The 21,233-nt window shown below is 28.6% G+C and overlaps 2 protein-coding genes and 1 pseudogene across 2 annotated transcripts in view; 1 reads left to right on the top strand and 2 right to left on the bottom strand.

Annotated features, from left to right (window-relative positions):
• LOC113371478 (protein ECT2-like) overlaps window positions 1–21,233 on the bottom strand; it is a 365,352-nt gene that overhangs the window by 302,353 nt on the left and 41,766 nt on the right. The window lies entirely within an intron of this gene.
• On the bottom strand, window positions 6,573–8,304 carry LOC113371489 (vacuolar protein sorting-associated protein 29). The gene is made up of 5 exons (XM_026612114.1): window positions 8,161–8,304; window positions 7,893–8,084; window positions 7,755–7,826; window positions 7,528–7,691; window positions 6,573–6,773 (listed from the first exon to the last, which is right to left on the bottom strand). The coding sequence occupies exons 1-5, from the start codon at window positions 8,161–8,163 to the stop codon at window positions 6,656–6,658; spliced, it is 549 nt and encodes a 182-aa protein (XP_026467899.1). The 5' UTR covers window positions 8,164–8,304; the 3' UTR covers window positions 6,573–6,655.
• Window positions 12,127–12,890, top strand: LOC113371488 (annotated as a pseudogene).

The following is a 21,233-nucleotide window of genomic DNA, read 5'->3' as shown; positions in this document are numbered from 1 at the left end:
GTAACCAAAATTAAGTTACTGAAAAATTATATTTAATGTCGATAAGAATGGCACTTATCGATCACGCAACCACAGTTATTTTTTTTGGATGGTATTTGCTATAGTATAAAATCATAAAACATATTCCTAAAACGTATGGAATGATACTCATCGCAATTATACCAAAATAAATATGTTTTGGATGAAAATTCTCTTCCACATACACAGCATAAATGGATACGCAAATAATCGTTTCAATAAAACATGTAATGTAGTAGAATGAATATCTGAAATTAAATTCACACAAAATTAAAATTTTATACATTTTTGTAATTACTTTCATAATACTTGCAGCACTAACTTTTTGGCAGTTCTTCCATCATTAGACATAATGTAAGTAAATAAGTATACTAAACCCAAAACACCCGAAAATAAAAAAGTATGGAACAGAGTTTTGCCACAAAAGGGAGATCGGTCAAAGCAAAATATCCACAGGGTCATAAAACTGCAATGAACAAAGCATCCCACTATTGTTTTGAGGGGAAATATAGTTGCAGCAGCAGACAATGATAATATTCGAGAAACTGTGAAATAATAATAATTAATTATATTCATATATATTGTTGAGAACTAGTTATGTTATAAGTAATATATATGTAGAAACTAGTTAAAAATACCAGATCCCATATTTATGTAAGGTAGTGATAGCTTAAGAATAACAGGCCCATATTAATACTTAAAATTTTGTAAATTCGACCCTTATCGTAAATCAGGTACAATCGATCGATTTCTACTATATTGAACCGCCAAGACGTATAGATCAAATAAAATATGTGTGTGTATGAACAGATTTTTTACCGCAAATTGACGTTTTCTCAAAAACGGCTGGACCGATTTCAAAAATTTAAAAGCCAATCGATGTATCTCAATGAGAACTATCGTTTGTCAGTTTTGCGCTACGATCGGCCGAACCGTTTCTTTGTAAATCGCAGATCAGTGATAAATTTTTCGTCCACGTTTTAGTCCGCAATTCTGAATCGATATTGAAAATTCAAAAACCGTTCGAAAAATATAGGTTGGGATTGGGAATCGACCTGATTAGTTTTTGGTAAAGATCAGCCGGCCGTTTTCTTGTAATAAAGCGTTAAAAAAAAAATTTTCAACGATTTTTATTATTAATTCTTTCGCGGTAGATAGTCTTATAAATCTTGCTAAAATATTACGACTCTACGATAACTCGTTTAACTTTAAAAGTTCGTCAAAGTTTGAAACATTGATATCATTTTTTTGGCATTTGTCAAAATTAGACCTTCCATCGGCATTTGCTCAAAAACGTCTGAACCGATTTTAGAAATTTAAAAGCCATTTGATGTATCTCGATGAGGATTATCGTTTCTCAGTTTCGTGCGAGTATTTATAATAATCCATTTGAAAATATTTTGAACAATTGTTAATAATCAATTATCATTTATTATTTTTATTGCCCGAATGCCTAATTACGGTACGCAAAGTTCCAGCAATTTGCCTTAAACAATAATGTCATACACTACTTAGTTTATTAATTACAATACTTAATCTATTATCTTTTTGAATATCTATTCAATACATAAAAATCCAAGACTTATTAATCCATTATTTAAATGATTGAGAATTCATAAAAAAATATTATTTGGAGAAATAAAATTGAGAATAATAAATTATTATTATATTGAAATACTGAATATTATATTGAACACAAAAATCAGTAATCTTACGAAATCAATTTATATGTGGTATAAAATAAAAAACATAGCTGCTATTTTATAGCTGTATATAAGATATTCAAGTTTTTTCATCAGCAATTTCACAAAATATCCTGAAACGATCAAAAATTTAAAAACGAAAGGTATTATTTGAGAATCGTGCTGAAGAGTTTTTAGCAAACATCGGCCGGTTCTCAATAAAACTTAACATAGAAATACATGAATATTATAAGTCAATAAGAAATGGTTGAATTGTACAAATGCATCAAAGTTTGTAATTATAAGTCGCGATTTGGAATGTATAAGTGCGTGTTTGTGCACTGTAATTAAAACAATTAAATATAATTTAAGTTTGTTTGAAAAATATTAGTTTGATTAGATTTTAGTAATAGCATTTTATCTAAGTAGCTAAATCTCAATTCTTGTTAATTATGTCAATTATATACAAATGCTAGTTTATCTTTTGATAAAGGTACAGCTTCGTTTTTATATTAAAACCTTATATAATGTATTTGTCTTGGCTTCAACAAGACCAACTGTATCTTAATCATCAACAGTTAAGTATTAAACCAATGATAGAACATATATATGTATATTTTCATTCATAAAAATTATTTTTATGGAAAAATACATATTGAATAAGTATATAAAATTATAAGGCTTAATTTTTAACAAAATCAAAAATAAAAACTCACATGTTATACAAAAGTGCCACATAAATTGAACGCCTGTTCCACACCATGTAATGTTATCTTTGTCATATTGTGCAAAACGAATAGCTCGATGATATCCTGCAATGCTCCAGACTATGCCCAGAAATGAAGAAATAATTGATACAATTTGTAAAACTTTCCAACTTTCACTGTCTCGCAAAATAATTGTTAGCTGTAAAGCTAGTTGAGGAGCTGACTCAAGAAAACACTCAATTAAACGTAGTAATGATATGTCACTGTCTTCTTTTAACATATTCTCATATTGCAATTTCTAAAATTGTCAGAATACAACACATGAATAACTTTATAGCAATAAAAAAATTTATAATTACATTAACTTATTAATAAAAAACTAAAATCTAATCTTAAAATAAAATCAGTTTAAATCAGTACCTGTTCCTTTCTATCATTCTTTTTTTCAGCATGTCTACTTGCAAAAGCAAATTTAAGACTATCGCAGCAACGTGCTACTGTTGCTAATTGCAGAATATGCATAAATATCTGAAAAGCACCTAAACATCTACTTCCTTTGCTTTTAATAAGCAAGCATGGTGTTGAACGCTTTTGATTCAAATTATGAGCGTCTTCAGCATACCTAGAATATTTTAAAATAGTAGTATATTAAGTTTTATAATATAATTTTGCTATACATAGTAAATAAATACAAATTTTTGTCTTTTAAGATGATATAGAATATTAATATAATTTTTAGAACTTATGGTTTAATTTGGAATAAAATTGTAAGTATGTAATTATTAGAAATTATGGTTTTAAATTATTTGTTAATTTTTGTTAGTAAAATACTCACATAGTAAGTGAAATGCAGGTATTTATCACAGCTGGTACAGCAATAAAAACAACGGTCCAAGAAAAGTAGTCATAATTTGAATTTGAAAAATAATAACATGCTAAATAAATATCTACTCCAGCGTCTACTAAGTGTGCAATAATAGAGTATATCAAACCGATTATATCTAAATTAGTAACAGAAAAATTGGATGGAGTACTGTCCACATCTTCCGTTCCACACCATTCCAAATTGGTGTCATATATTACTCTCATTGTCATAAATTACCATCGCCATTCAACGATTTAAGCCTCTCATTGCAAACTATTAAATATCTACTTTGCCTCATTTACGTACGCTATGTTCTCTCAAAACATATTATTGAAAATGTAAACATAACCAAAAAAAATTAAATGCATATTGTCAATACAGCATGAATTCCTCCTTTTATCTATGAATTCAAACTAGTACAAAAACAAAAATAATTAAGGGAATTAATAATGCAAGTCAATAAAATTGAAAAATAGATAGCGACAATCATCGCTTAAGGACAAGCCAATAAAACTGTCATTCGATTATTATATTGTCCAGACTCGATACACTGTGAGCCAATAACCAAGGTTTTTTGGCTCTTATGGTCACTCTCAGTCTAGAGTTCTAGTTCTACCCCCCAGAACTCCTAGTTAAAATGATAAGGGAGTCTAACTAAAATGTTCTGTTCGAATACTTTCTGTACATTTACAATTTCAATCATCTGTCATTTTTGCTGTGCATGTGCGAGTTGAAGTTGGCGCAAACTGAAGTTTCGTCGCCATGACTACAGACTGCACTGCAAGTGTATTGAACGTTAATATTTGAATAATTGAATTCATTGTTTAAAATGTATTTTTGATTTGTTGAATAAAAAATCATTTTGAAGAGTGGAAAAGATATAGTATAATACATATAAAAAATTGAATTATTTAAAACTATTGTGACCATAATTTTTTTTTACTAAAACCAGGTAACTTATAGTTTAGCACAACCGTGACGGAGGCGAAGCTATTTATGCTAAATTACTTAAGGGGTTACACGGGTTTTACGGTTTCCAAAAAACGAATTTTTTTATTAAATTCTTTAACATCTCTAGAATATTGTCCTAAATTTTCAAGTTGATCCAACTAATAGTTTCGGAGATACAGTCTTGAAAATGTGGACGCTCGAGGTCCACCTTTATTGTCTCTTTAAACTTCAAACGCGTTTTTCTCAAAACTATTGTCTAGATTTTGATCAACCGATCTTGATGAAATTTTACACCGGTCTTCGAGATATCATTTACAAGGTTTTAAACGGATTTTTTTTTAATTACAACTATTAAAAAAAAAATGTCGAAAAATTTGCATTTTTTCATAAAAACATCTGCCAAAAATCCAATTTTCATTTTTTTCTTTTTTCCTGTGTCCAATACCTAGTTTATTGCCTTTACTAAAACACATATTTTTTATTTTTATTTCGAATGATCCTGAAAGAAGTTCTGCTGACAACGCGGAGGAATCTTTCTTCTGAGGGACTGCCGGAAATGGCTTCGCAATGACCGCCATTTTGATATATTTTTTTGAAAATTTTACAAAATGTTTATTAAATATATAATAAAAAAAATTCATTAAAATATTTCATTTTTCATACGTTAAAAAAATTGAAAAAATGTTGTTTTTGCACGAGAAAACCCGTGCATCCCCTTAAATATGATTCAAAATAGCAAATACGTATTTTATTGTAAATAAAATTGTAATGCTATTTAAAGATATAATAAAATCAGTTAAAAAAAAAACATTTTATTTAAATCGGATTTAGTAAGATTGAGTGCAAAACTTTATATTTTTTGTATGTTTTTTTTTTCGCTTTTAAGCCTTGTTAAAATTCTAATTTACTTGTGCCACGCAATCAGAAACATGTTGGAAAGTTCGTTTTCGTAGTTTTTTGTGCATTTTCGCAAATTTGGAAAAAAACAGGTCTAAACAAACTAAACTTTAAATTATTAAAGAGAGATGTTATTTTAACCCACTTTTGGATTTTTGCAGTCAGCAATGTTTTATGCATAGATAAACAAGTATAAATGGTTTAATGCATTTCCATGAAATGCAGATACTTATAACGTGTTATTGATAAACTTATCATCGAGTGATAAACCTGATTTATAGTAGATGGACCATACTTTTGAAAAATTCATTACAAGGGATAAATAACTTGAAACCGGGACAATTATTGTGAAAAATCTGGACGCATTTGCGCCCTTAAGGTGGATATATGGGACTGTCTAGGGTGACTTAGTCACCTCATTTAAAACTGTAGTCATATATGAAAGTCATTAAAGTCTTGATTAACAAAAATAAATTGTAACAAAAAAAAAAAAAAAAAAAAAAAAAAAAATATGAAAGTGACTCATTGCTGCCAATATCCTCGTGATCCTGGTTGTAAAATATAACATAATTAATCGAAATGGTATGATATAAAATACAGAAAACTCATATCCTGAAACAATAATCGAATTGATGCCCTTTGCAGCTACTTTAGCTATATATAAAATTGAACAACTGTTTAATTCCAAATATAGCTTATTATTACTAAAAAGTAATCAATTCAATATCCAATTGCAATTTTCAAACAAAAACTATATCTGTAATTGTATTAACGAGGTATATAGTGAGCTTAAGCTTCAATTTCTTAATATTAATGAATTTTTGTAATTAAACTATCACCTTTTGAAGACCTATAATATTTTACGATGATCGTTAAGATTACGAACTTTAAAATCATACAAAGTTTCATTTAAATTGTGCATTTCTTCAAAGAAACGGCCTAGTGAATATTTACTAGAAGCTAATCACAATGTTTCTCATCAGAATTTTTGATTAATACATGCATACTTTCTTGGATTTTGACTTCAAGAAAACAAAAACTAGTTAATTGGATTTTCTGGAAATCAAAAACATCAAACTTCACCTTTTATGAAATTTAAAAAAACATAGAAACAAATTTGCAAAATAAAACACATGAAAGTGTACAATAAAAAGGAAACCGGGCACTGCTCTAACGCTAATAATTTGCTTTTAAGCAAACATTTATGAACTGTTGCATCTCAAGATGAAAATGACCCATCAATCATGTTAGATATTATTACTAATAAATCATCAACATTGCACTTGTACATTAATTGCACATTAATGAAAGTTACTCTCAAATTATTTAATTAGTGGATGAAATTGGCTTTATATTTTTGATCATCCAAATATATTTATATGTACATATCAAATAGGTATGTAATTTTTTTTTTAATGTTTTTTATAGTATATGCCTTAATGAGATAATTTAATTATATATTAAAATTAAAATATTATATCAATATAATCAGGAATGATTTTCAAAATATCAAATATTTATATTTCAATAACAATTTATGCTTTCTTATATTCTATTCTTTCCACTTTCACTTCATTCGCCACTAATTGATAAACATATGTAACTACAGTGGAGCTCTGTATGTCCATTAGCACAAACGATGGAGTAGCATTTCTGAAAAAAAAACTAAATTTAATTACATAATCAAAGCAATTGATTTTAATCAGAATATATTAAATTATAACATATTTATAGTACTTAATTAGACATATAACAAAAGAAAAGACCTTACTACTGAGAAAAATATGATTTATGCAACTTTATTACAAAACTTATTTCTAGGAACCAAGTAAATTATTATATTGAACTTGGTGTCATCAGTTATAAGAACGAACTTACATTTCTTAATTTATACAAAAAGAAAAAAAAAGTAAATTGAATAAAGCGAAGAAATGTATCAAGCACTAATTGTAAGATTTTATTGAAAAAAATTACTTTGTTAGTAGACCTTTTCTGCCCAACTATAAAAATCCACTTATAATTGAATAAGTACCATCATTCTACCAAAAATTATTTAAACGATTTTATTAAATGTGTACAAATTGGTTTGAAATTATGTATTACTTATATTTTGAAGTTTCACTAAGCTGTTTGCGAAAACTTCAAACTATGAGTAATGCAAACTCTTTATTCAAAAGATAGACACGTCTACTACTAGTTCTGATGATTATATATATATATATATATATATATATATATATATGTGTGTGTGTGTGTGTATTTATACATAATTGCTTAATGTTATAAGAAGTAAAGATTACGGGCGAATATATGAAAATTCAATAAGAGTGTGAGGACCAATATTTGCAAAATGTCATGTTGTGATGTTTATTACTGAAATTTGGAATACATAAAATTATCAACATACGTTTCCAACATGTTATAAGCCCCTGTAGCAGAACCAGGATTAATATAAAATTTATTATCATGTTCATAAGCATCAAATTTATGTGTGTGCCCAGAAATTAATATATCGACATCTAGTTGTCTCTGAACTAGTGCTAAAGCCTCTGGATCCCCCCATGGTACAACCTGGAAATTACACAGATCAAAATAATCACAGTTTAAAATATTAATCTGAAAACAATTTCATACTTGATGTCCATGTGTTAAACCGATACGAAATTGTCCTACTGTTACTACTTTTTGCTCAGGATAGTTGAGATTCTATAAAGAAAACTAAAATTAATAATATTGTTGTATTTCAAGTTCATATATAAGTAATTATGACACCTCATCAAAATCTCCTCTTACAACATGTACATCACTTGCTAAAGTTTTTAAATAATCATAGGATTCTTTAGTACATAAATTGCCGGTGCACAATATATGTTGAATTCTACCAGGAATTAACAAGGCCTTAAACTTTGCTGGTAAGCTACTACACCGATGTGGGAAGTGCATATCCCCCAAAACCAGAACCAACTAAAATTAGATTACAGATTAAATTGTAAAACAAAATGAACTTTTTTTAAGGACAATGTTTAGGAACAATAATAACCATTTTGCCACTGTTGATTTATAACGTACGTAGATAACAGATACTAAACCTCACATGCAATTCATTTTCACGATTTAAATTAAATCAACTATTGTCAAATGAACGTCAAACAGTAGGGTATCCATAGCCATATCCAACATCAAATAATACTACGTTATTACCTGATTAGACATTTCATCCTCCCTAAGATTTTCGCATTTTGTAACCCGTTAGATCTATTATGCGATCCGTATAACGGATATATATTTTTGGGGTCTGTTCGCAGTGGCAGTTTGTGACGATCCACAACTCTTCCAAACTCATTCTGATATGTTACACTGCGCATGCGCCGTCTCATGACTGTTTCCAACGATTTGACAGGACAGTTTACATCGAACGCGACCTAACTTTCACAAACCGTTTAGTATAATTCGTTTTGTTTTTATGTTTGTTTGGGCAGTTGAATATTGATCTAATACTACTAGTTTTAATTAAATTATATTATTTATTATTTATATTTTTTTTAGCTTTATTGTTTAATATAATAATAGATTAAAAATATAATAAATAAGTTTTTCGATGTTTATTTTCATCAAATATATAAAACAGTTATTCAATTATTTATTTTTAATCGTTAAACTCCTGTAAATTTGATGAATTTATTAATCTCATACTTTATTTGAGGTTAGAAAAGTCAAGAATTAATGTTTTCAAAGAATCGGCATCCATGTTCTCTGACAGTCACAAACGCATCAAACCGAGCTGACCGAACGCGTAGATAAAAATCCACAACAGTTTGGGATTCAGTTTGGACCATAGACCTTATACAATTTCATGGACTGCTAGTCCCCATACATTTCTCAAGTAAAAAAGTGTCAAAAGATGTTCTATGGTATGAGGGCATACGAGGGTAATTTCGCGGCCGAGATATGTCAAACTCGATCGCTTAAACGTCAAATGAAAGTCCGTGTATTCGAAATTGTTGGCAAAATATTATATGATATACAATTTATGTTGAACTAATGAATGTAATGAACTATTTATTTATTAATTTATTTATTTTTGTTATACAAAGTGTTTAAGGGAAATTAGAAAAAAAAATTAAAACACTATTTTACATATTATAAAATTCACTGAAAATAAGGACAGTTGGCTAGAGCTATTATGGGAAATTAGAAAGCAATAATGAAATATTTGTTTAAATGTAATATATTTATTATTGGTGTTTAAAAAGCACAATTTTCGTATGAAGGCGGAGTATATATTTATCAACTTTGCTTTTCTTTCTTTCTTCATGGTGCATTCTAATTGTTAAGTAAATTTTTGCGACAAAGTTGATAAGGTCATGATAATGCTGGACAAATTGCTGGAAATAACTTGAACTAAAAAAATGTGCAAGTCCCAAGTCATTCAACTTTCAGAGAATCATGCTTTCATATGAACTTTTGTACATTAAATTTAAAGAATTTTGAATTAGGCTTTCTATATATAAACATAAATTAAACATTTCTTCGGAAGGATATGAAAGATATCCTCGATGTTTTATATCGATCAATGTCGAATTTTCCGGAATACTTGCGAAGCATACAGAACAGCACAAAACAGGTTTTACTGCAATCAGGCACCTTACCTAACACATTTTAGAAGACATTTTACTTTTAACAATTTTACAACAGGTATATTTTTATCCTCTTTTAGTTTAAAAACCCGAACCATCAAACATCACGTAAACCCAAGTAACTGTAAAATTTAAGCGATCGGGTGCATTCGACTAATCTCGGTAAAGCTCGTGTTCGTATTTGACATATCTCGGCCGCAAAATTACCCTCGTACGCCCTCATACCATAGAACATCTTTTGACACTTTTTATGCGCTCAACTAGCAGTCCATGTATTGTATAAGGTCTATGGTTTGGACACATCGAACGGTCAAAACGATCTGCGCATGCGTCTGACGGTTGCGGACTGTCGGTGACTGTACTCCGAACAAACCCTTGAATCCATGGATTAGTTACTAAAGTTTCAATATACCCAGGAAACGCTAGGAATGATTTTTATGAAACTTTTTTATGTGCCGAGACAATATTAAAATATATGAAAACAAAATATATTTATTGATGTTTTATGTAAAATAACGTTTATTCCAAAACGGTTTCGATTAAACTAGCTGTGATCAAATTTATTTCGTCAGTTTTGTACGAAAATGTGGGCAATAAATTTTGTACTAAGTCCCGATCAATGACTTCAAAAATTTTGAAATGCGTTTAGCAGTTTCTAAAATTTAAAGAATAAGAATCAAATTTTGGCTCATAGCACAAAAATGCTGCTCATTATTCTAAACTTTGATGAAAACTTCAAACTTTAAAATTAAAATAATTAATCTTTTAGAGAGAATGTTCTTTAAGACCATGGACTCTATCAAATAGTTTCTGGTCAAAATATATTTTGACCTTTTTTCAAAAACTATACTGCACTGATTTCAAACATTCAAACCATTTTACTATAGTAAAAAATGTTGACTATATATACAATTTGGGATCACATACACACATAAACTTTTTCCAAATTTGATCTCAAACCATTAAAAAAATTGAAATTTCGAAAAAAAACAAAATTAGCAAATCGGGCTCTTGCAAAATTTTTAAGCCACAGATAAAAGAATAAATCGCGTGCTTCCTTAAAGTTCTTTTTTTATTTAATATGTAATACTTCTAAATCTAATTAATTAATTGACTTGATATCAGTATTTGGTAGATTTGCGAGAAGGTTGATATAACAGCAAATAAACAATGAAGTTTTTGAAGTTATATACAGAGTTATAACCAGTTATAACTCTGTGTTATTATATTTTGTTGGATTTTTAACAAAACTTTAAATATTGCATTATTATTATATATGTTAATGGCTAGTACTGTCTGTGAGCTGAATTAAACTCAAACTCGATAAGTAGTGAGAGTTTTTCCATTTCCATTTCACACTGCAGTGCCCGAGAAGGGCTTATTTACAATAAACATATTTTGATCTGTATTTTCAATTGAAAATGGACATCGCGCTGCCAGAGCGGAGAATTATTATTACGCATATAAAATTATTTTCAAATTTGCTTATAATATTTATTCCAAAATATTTTATATAGCAACACCCTATAAAATTCTTTAGTCACACACATATATGTGATTTTCATTTTGGACTACAATAAGCCCCTTTTTATTCAAAAAATTTATTAAGTGAATTTTAATTATTTTATTCTACATTTCAAAGATATGTTACGTCCATTTTTTAGAAACACTTCAAACTTTTTCATTCTATTTTAATTATCAATAATAAACTAGAACGTGCAATGCAGGAGAATTATCAGGGCAAGATTGCATCAGCTTTCGAAAATGAGAAATCTTGCGGATTTCTCTAATCTTGCGGATTATAAGCATGAAATCTAAAATTTAAAAAAATATATCTAAGAACGATTTATGGTTTCATAATGTGAAGCTGGAGAAGTAAATTATGCTCCTAAAATGGAAAAGACGAATTCCTAAACCAGAGATGGCGCAGGATCTGCTCCGATGGAAGTTCTTTTGGTTCTTTTCATGCTTTGTTTAAAAAATAGTTTTTCTTTAATAATAAAGTTTGTCATTAATGATTATGTTATATATTATTAATTAATTTTTTATATTTATTATTAATTAATTAATTATAATTAATTATAATTTTGTGAACGTGAAAAGCACCCTTATCTATGGGAAACTTTTTTCACTTTCTGGTAATACATATGCATATATGACTTGACAGCAATGGTTTTTGTTATGTAACATATCATTTTATTTCGATGCAATATTGCGCTTTGATATTCCTATACATTTAATCTTTTATCTATAATGAATAATGGTTTATACAACATATTATAAGTTCAAGTTTTCATAAAACTTATGATATTGAGGTGTCTACTTTTCAGCCATTTTCAGATTTCTGTCAAGCAAGTTGTCATATGTCATAAGTTGTCAACTGCAAACAGTTTTTATTAATGTTTTTTACTTGTTCGTAGTTGCATGGACTAAATGCAATGTTGATTATAAGAACAATTAGGAAATTTAGTTATTTAATGTCAAAACAATAGTGAATATTTATGTGAAAGTTGCAGTTATACATTCAAAACCAGTGACATTGCTTTAAGAACATAACCGATAATGGCTGGTATGAGCGAGTGTTTTGCAATAGGTAGTACCGTAGCATGCAAAACATGTCACGATCAAGATATAGAAGGTGTTGTGTTAGCATTTGATCAACAAACAAAAATGTTAATCCTCAAATGTCCTTCGAGCAGTGGGAGGAATAATTTAAACGATGTGTATATGGTTAACCTATCTCTTGTCAATGACGTTCAAGTTAAGCAAGAAACGAGCTGTGTTCCCGAAGTGCCCCCGTTGCTTAACCTGCAAAGTTAAACACTCGTGTAAGGAATCAAATTGAACAAAAAAGAAGACTAGTTAATGCCCTTGCTGCAGGAGTAAGTCCCGAAGGCCAAAAATTGTTCATTGCTATTTCAAAAACTATTCATGAAGTGACTTGGTCAGGACCCAACATTGTTGTTTATAATCAAGTTACAATTAATCCACCATATAAACCAGAAAATGTCATAGGAAATTCTGAGTCTCGGGAATATATGTATGTAAAGAAAGTTGTTGAGAAGCACCATAAGGATCAAGCCTCTGTTTCATTGACGCCCGCTACCAATGCAGCCCAGCAGTAATTTAATTTGCGACATTATAATTTAATAATATTGCAATATACTATTATTTAAATATAGTATTTAGTAATATTTTATATCTACTGCAAAGTTATAATTTAATAAATCATGTTTATATTTAATATTTTATTCAATTTAATGTAGGCATTGGCATTAAAGATTTTTTCTAATCTAATTAATGCAGAAGAACAGTATTTATAAATAAATATATAAGGTAGCATCTACTTTTATTATTGTAGGCATTCTAGTTAATGACGAAAGAAAACAATATAAGGATGGCAGCAAAAGATTTTGTCATTTAACAAAATTAAAATCCATTGAATGATAACACTCTTTGGTTTTGTAGCAATAAATAAAATAATTTTTACATTATTCAAAATTGAGTTTTGCCATAAAAAAAACTCCAAACGTGAATGAGTGATTTATCTCTTTCTCAAATTAGACAACCATTTTCTTTTCGTTATTGTTGACAGCACTGTGCTACGAAGGTGGCGAAAAGCACACGCTAATCGCAAATTTGTAGGTTATGATGGGCACGGTAACATGCAGGTGAAAGAAGAAAAGAATTTGTACGATATTTTAGGCTGCCAAAATGATGCTTCGTCGGCTGAAATCAGAAAAGCATATCAAAATTTGATTTTAAAATGTCACCCAGACAAGTGCTCATCCAGCCAAACGGATACATATCTTTCTGTTACGAAGGCCTGGAAAATTTTAGGAGATCCAGTTTCCAGAAAAAAATACGATGCTGAATTATTTTCTGAACAAAGTAAAATTATTTTATATGCAACTTTGACCCGTGATGAATTGAGCTATGATGATGAGAGTGAAATATACTATTATCCATGTCGATGCGGTGGCACTTATGTTATTGATGAAATTGCTTCAATGAATGAAGATTTGTGTATTGGATGTGATGAATGCTCTTTCTCAATATTAGTTAAGAAAAGTGTATAATGAGACTGTAAAAAGCTTGCTGACTATATAAATAGTAGAAGCACAACCTTACAATTTTTATCTAGCTTTGTATATATTTGAGTAATCGATATAAATTTTATTAAGAGGCTGCAAGGCTGAGGAAAGAGAAATCTCTATTATTTATAGCTTATTTAAAACAAACATAACTATAAATCAGCAATAAAACGAAATTTCATTGAATATTGAAGTATATTAGAATGATTCTATATACTAAACTATAGTAGTTTAATCCTCGTAAATATCATAAAAATTTTCATATAAAATATATTTTAGATAATTTTGTCAATAATTATAACTTATTTAATATAAATATGATTATTAATAAAATAGTATTATTATTTACATAGACTCCTCCTTTTTAATCTTATATGGTGAACATCAGTTTGTGCTCATGGCATATAAGGTCCTTATCAATAAATGTATAAATGAAAATGTATAATTGAAAGTCATTTGTAAACTTAATGATAAATTATGGCAAAGATAACATTATCAAAAGCAAATGTTTCATCCTAATTCTTGTATCACAATCAATGGAGTGGTGTTTTTTGAAATTTTATAATCTACGAAGAGCAGCTATACTTAATGAAGAACACTTAGTTTTTCGTGTTGGTTGTACAGACATTGGAGCCACCAACATTTCATTGTTTACATTATTTGGTGCACCACCTAATTCCTATAATATTTATTTTTAATTTTATCTAAGTCTGGAAAACTAAAGCTTATTTATTATGAACTATACTAACATTAATATTGTTGCAACTGGCAAGCCGCATCTGAGCTAATTGAGAGGACGGAGTTAAATTATTTGTACTTCCAAAAGGCGACATCATAGTTGAAACTGCACGCTTGAATTTTGATGGTGTTTTATTAAATGAAAATGCTCTTCCAACCTGAAAATAATATTTTTAAATAAATAAGTGCAATAAAATTTATTGAGCTTTATAATTTCAAGCACCTTTGCAGCCGATTTTCATGCAACACATACAAACAAACATGCACCATTATTCAATTCTATTAAGACATTCTTCAATTTGTTTCTTTACATGCTGCAAATAATTAGTTACAAAATGTTGATCATACCGCAATAATGCTACCAATATTGTTACTTACTTTCATCCTTGTTCGTGATGCAAATTTGAAAGCTTTTGAAAGAGTGCCGAGTGAAACATCACTTGTATCAATTTCTAGTTGTTTAGAATTTAAACTTGCCATAAAACGATCCTATAATACAAAATATACATTTATTAACTACAAATTGGGAGATAATTATATTATTAAAATCAGTGCATACTACAGCCCTTAATATTTTACCTTCAAATTGATAAACATTTTTTAAAATTAAATTCTTCATAAATTGTCACTACTTATACTTAGGCAAAAAAAATACAAACAAAAAAAAGATGTACAAAATTATAAGAGTACACTTATGCACAATCAGAAATTAAAATATCACTTACAGCATCAGCTTTGCAAACTGTGTTCGCCATCTGCCTGCAGAGGCTGCGTAGAAAAGTGGTTTTATCAACATCTTCTTCAGTAATTGTAAACGAATATAACTTTTCTTTGAGTTCCTGATTGCTGCGACAAGTTAAAGCAAATACTGCATGACAATCTAATAGAAATAATAGAACAACTTATTAGTGATAATGTTTGAATATTGATCAAACAAAATGTTAATTACTTTACCTTCTGTTTCATGAATGTCTATAACTCTTTTAACATGACTTAGAGGCATTAACTTCACATGTTTATAAGGTTTACCTGCTCCTAATTTTGTGGAATGCGTACTACCTGTATCAAACACATTGATTAACATATGTATTGTAACTTATCAACTGTATATTGATATCCTCATACCTATTGCATTTGGACTTTTAAGGCTATTAAAAGCTTTGGATCGTTTCTTACAAACTTCTAAAATATCAGAGAATAAATATAAAACCAGATGATCACCTCGACCACTTAAACCATCACTTAGTTCCATTACTTCACAACGTGAGATAAAGCTTCTATGTGATGATACTAAATGTGGCTAAAATACAAATATAAAATTTAATATTTCATAATTAACATAAATGATTATTGAGCATTATTTTCGGCATAGACAAAATATTTTATAAAATAGTTTTGCCATAAAAAACTAAACTAAAGCCCGTTGCAACAATGCTAGTATTTCTTGTAACAGAATTTCTGTCAAGTTTTCTGGTAAGATGAGCAAGAATTTTGCACCAGATTTTCACCTATTTTATTCATAAAATTCGGCAGGAATTTTTGAGGACAGAAGTTGTTGAAAAATCAGTTTCCGACGTTACTAGGCAACGGTTATAGAAAGAAATTATGATAAGGATACTGCCGTTGTGAATAGAGAGCTTAAACATGAAATCTGCCTAGCAAGATCGTGAATTATGATTTATCATATCGTTGCTAGGTAACAAACTGTCCGGCATGCACTAATCAGAAAATCTGGCGTCGTGTGCACTGGGTTTAATTACTAAAAAATATTTTTATAGCAAAAGATAATAATATCATTAAAAACTTACTGGGCAATTATCGATGTCATTAAAAATATCAAACATAACCATTTGTGCTTCAGTTTTTCTTTTATCTTCATTGATGTATGTCATAACTTCTTTTATACTTTCAAGAGCCTTCTCTAAGGCATTATAATCCAAATTACTCTTTGGAGTATGTTTTAAAATGTCTGAAAAATAAAAATATGTAATATTTTTGTATAATATAAATATGTAAAGATTATATAGTACATAGATATATTCCAAATAAATTCCAAATTTTATAAAATTTATAAATACCATTTAATAAAAGACTAATACTGGGTAATCTCTGTACAGGCCTTATCATTAATTCTTGTAGAGATTGTCTACCACATTCTGGCCTTGTTTGACAAATTTTTAAAAATGCATGAAATCTGAAAATTAATTGGTTATAATCAATATATTAATTTATTGATAAGTATATTAAGCATCATAAAAAAAATAAAAACTGAGTTTTAATCAATATTCTAGAAGAATATTTTGGTGCCAAATGTAATAATAACTACATACAAATCTTAAACACTACATAATTTGTTAAACTATTCACATTATTTCATAGAATATTAATTTAGTATAACTGAAATGTGTTTAGTTTGTATTATATCTTACCTGGTTTTGGATTGATCACATTGCACCAGCATCTCCTTCATGTTTTCAAAGAAATTGACGAATGGAGGATATGCTTTTACAAGATCTGGTGCATGTTTTAATATTATATTGCCTATACTTGTATCTTCTGCCCAATGAGACGAAGCCCATCGTAATTCTTCCAGCATTTTACGGTGTAAGTCATAAATTGGCGGAAGATTTCCAAAAATAATTTTCAATTCAGTTGCATTTAATATCGCTTCATTTGGGCTGGTCTCAAGCATTTCTTCAAGAGGACTTTTGAACATCTAGAATAATTGCAAATTATTAATATCATTTGCACATATATTATCATTTAAAATCAAATTTCACAAGTGATATTAGACATAAAATCATTTCAAGTTTTAGTTAGTTTAAAATTGCTCAAAAATATAAAAAATACAGTATATAAAAATATTAAATGTATATGTCGCACATATCTAATATCAATTAAAAAGTATTTACTTAATGAGTATGCTAAAATCTTGCAGACATATAATAGTGAATTAAAAAAATTGTAATAAATTTTTAAAAATGATATATTTGCAAGATATCTCAGAGCATTTGTTTATTCTGCAATAATTTTATTGGTTATCATCCGTAAAAAGCTCTCATATTTTCCAAAGTTTGAAAAAATAGAGTAAACTAAAAATTTGCAAGTTCGATGCAAATTAAAGGAAAAAAAAGCTTTTAGATATTTATAAGTGCCAATGGGTACAGTCACAATGCCATTTACCACTTTTTATTACTTTTCTCATTCATGCCATTTTTTTTTTAATTTTCCATACCATACCATAGATTTTCCATCACAAATAAATAAGGAGAGAATTTTAAGATTTTAATAATTATAAGATATATTTACAATATAACTAAACTACCTATTGTATAATTACATACCGTCATAATTGTATGAAGAATGCTGACATAATTAGATTCAGTTTGAACTAATTCCAGAAAAACTTGCTGCCTTGGACTCAAGTTTTTGCGATTTATTTCTATTCCTTCTCCCTCTACAAGTTTAAATAAAATTATATGTGTTTTTAAATTGAATTCAAAAATAAAATTATGTTATTAATTTATTTCAAGAAATAAAAAGTTTTTTTTATTGCAAGTTAATTACCATCTAATAACTGTTTATCTGGACTAACTGTACAATCCAGAAACTCCCTGAAACACTAAGTAATCCTGCATCACTAACAGAGGATCTCCTCTTGAGCGTAGTATCAGTTTGGGCAAGGGCTGATAGTGTCTCGTGTAACCGACGTCTTTTTCTCTGGCGTGTTGAAGATGGACCACTGGCAGGTGTAGAAATTCCTGGTACATTGGCTGGAGTAGCAGTTCGAGCTGGTGTAGACAGCAGACTTTCCAAATACTAAACAATAATAAAAATATATATAATATTTTATTTCACCAGGTGATATATTTTCGAAAAAATCAAAATTCAGAAAAAAATAAAATTGATTAACAATTTGCACAAAAAATAAACATCACAATATTAATATAATCATTAAAAATTTCCGTTAAAGCTTGAAATAAATAACATTAAAAATATATTTAATGATGTTCAAAATATTTATAAAATGATTAAAAAATCATTATTGATTTTTTTATATATTATATAAAAAAAATAACTTTCCGTGTTTCTTACATTTTCGAATAAGTATTCCCTTTCATCGGCTTGCTCCTCATTTTGAACTGATTTCCAGAACCATTCAGCTTTGACAATTTGCGTCTTTGATGTTGCTGTTTCGGGTGCGCTTCCAGTTGTACTTTCATCAACAACCTTTTTTTATGGGTAAAAATAATTTTTTATGTAAATATATAATTGCAACAATATATGTAACTTCGATAATGTATACCCCCAGAACCAAAAAATTTGAGACTACCAGTAACATTAACTCAAGATCGTTTAAGAACAAAAACTTGAGGAAAGAATATTATTAAAATATCTAACTGCAAACTAAATTAGAGCAATTATACAAGCAGTACCATTATTAGCGTGAAAAATTCAAAAATATGTAAGGGCTAATTATTAGTCTGATTTAAAATATATTTCGTGAGTAAAAATTTCTGAAAAAAATAGCAAAACTAAAATGAATTATAAACTTTGTGGAGCTGATAAGGAGAATTTACAAAACTTTTTAATATCAAGAGATAAAAAACATTAGAATATAATTCCTAAAAGAATATAATTATGAATAGAATATATAAATTTCTGCAATTAATATTTTTCAAATACACCACTTTATATAGTTAAATAACCAATGCTTGACAGAAATATAACCAGAAGTCATAGAAATTATATTAAATTTAATAAACTTTAATTAGAGTTCACTATCCCTCGTTTTTAACACAATTTCTGAGTACGAGGCTTTAATAACAAATGACATTGCATTTTACATCTAATGTTTATATAATCATTATAGTTCTAATTATAAAGTGACACCAGACATGCACCAGACTTTAAATCTGATAAAATAGCCACTATCATCCTGAATTTTGATTAAGGCAAAATATAATATAATGAAAATTTGTGTAGAACGTAAGCAATTATATATTTTTTGCTATTATTGTTATAGAAAATAGTGGCGTGACTTCATTTTTAATCCGATTTATACTATCAGTTCTAATTCAAAACCAAAAACTGGTATTGATACTTAACTTTTGAATTATAATATTTCTTTTACTATGATTATAAAAACTATGACTTCCAGTAAGACTTAACATTTTGGAAAAGAGATACAGATCCAAACCTTTTTTTGAAATTAGATTTTTTTTAAGATACATTTCTAAAATTCTAAAATATATCTGGTTATAAAAAAAATAATCCCGAGTTAGTCAGGTGTTTTTATAAAAAATGAAATATAAATAATAGATTCTGCATATACTGTCACCACAAACACAGTTCATTTAAATATATAAATGATATGATAAGAAAGAAAGACAGAATAGATAGATAAGGCAAAAGCTCTTGAACGATTCATTCATAAGTACTACAAACCACTCAAAATCTGATTGAGCAAACTGAATCTAAGAATCAAAATTTAATATTATAATAATTAAATATATTTGATAAAAATAAATGTCAATATTGAATCTAAAAATTTATCTTTATGATTATTAAACTAGTATTTAAAATTATATCTACTTTTTGTTGCACGCAAGATGCAAAAATGCGTATATGATTAATTTAAAAAAATCTTTTGTAAGTCAAGTAATTGTTGCACGCAAGATGCAAAAATGCGTATATGATTAATTTAAAAAAAAATCTTTTGTAAGTCAAGTAATGTGAATGCTGCTCTATCAGATTGACACTGTGTATATGTGTGTATATGTGTGTATCTTGTGTATTTGCATATATGTATATAAGTTTGCAATAGTAAAACTAACATAAAACATCAGAAAAAATCGTTCATGAATGCATTATTAATTAGCAAAATAATAACAGCAATGCTCAAATTATCAAATAATTTGAGTAAAACTGTTCAATAAATTATTGTGAGTGCGTGTTAGTACCGAGAATTTTAATGCTCTTTTGACATCCTCGGCAAGTTTGAACAACTCGGCATGCGGCGTTGAAGTCTTCATGTTATGATCAATGATCAAAGTCAAAGTCACCTCACCACCCGCATTATCTAAAGGAATTTGGGAAGAAGGATCCACTTCTTTATTTTGAGGCGAAGGAGATGGGGTTGATAGACTTCAGGAGTGCAACACAACGAACGCCTTCGAACGGGCGTTTTATATGAAGAATTTCCGCCAATGCTTCTCAATTCAGCGACACTGTCGCAGCTTTCATTCTGGTAGTCAGTATCATCTTTAGCTACTGAATCGGATGTGCTGACAACAGTTTCTGTCTGTTTCTTGTTCATTAACTTCATTTTCAACTTATTCCAATCGGATTTTTTTGCTTGCAGAATTTATTTCCTCAACTCTGGATTCATTCATTGCACTTTCTTCCTCATCAGATACCTTTTTCGTTATCTTCTTACTTTTCAGCATATTTGCCAAAGGAGTTCGCATTGCAACAAAACTCAGGCTACGTTTTAATGATGGTCTGGATTGTAATTTAGGTTTTTTAGCAGAATAAAATTTTGGTGGTGACATTTTGGAAGTTTTTAATTCCTCTGCTTCTGGACTGTCGCGAGGTCTTTTTCTTGTTGGCGAAACAATAACACTTCTAGTACTTCGTTCCGT

The sequence above is a fragment of the Ctenocephalides felis genome, unplaced genomic scaffold (genome assembly GCF_003426905.1).
Source record: "Ctenocephalides felis isolate EL2017-DRISC unplaced genomic scaffold, ASM342690v1 CF-g0.4_SCAFFOLD_01492, whole genome shotgun sequence".
Taxonomy (NCBI): Eukaryota; Metazoa; Arthropoda; class Insecta; order Siphonaptera; family Pulicidae; genus Ctenocephalides; species Ctenocephalides felis.
This window is presented reverse-complemented; position numbering and strand designations above follow the sequence as displayed.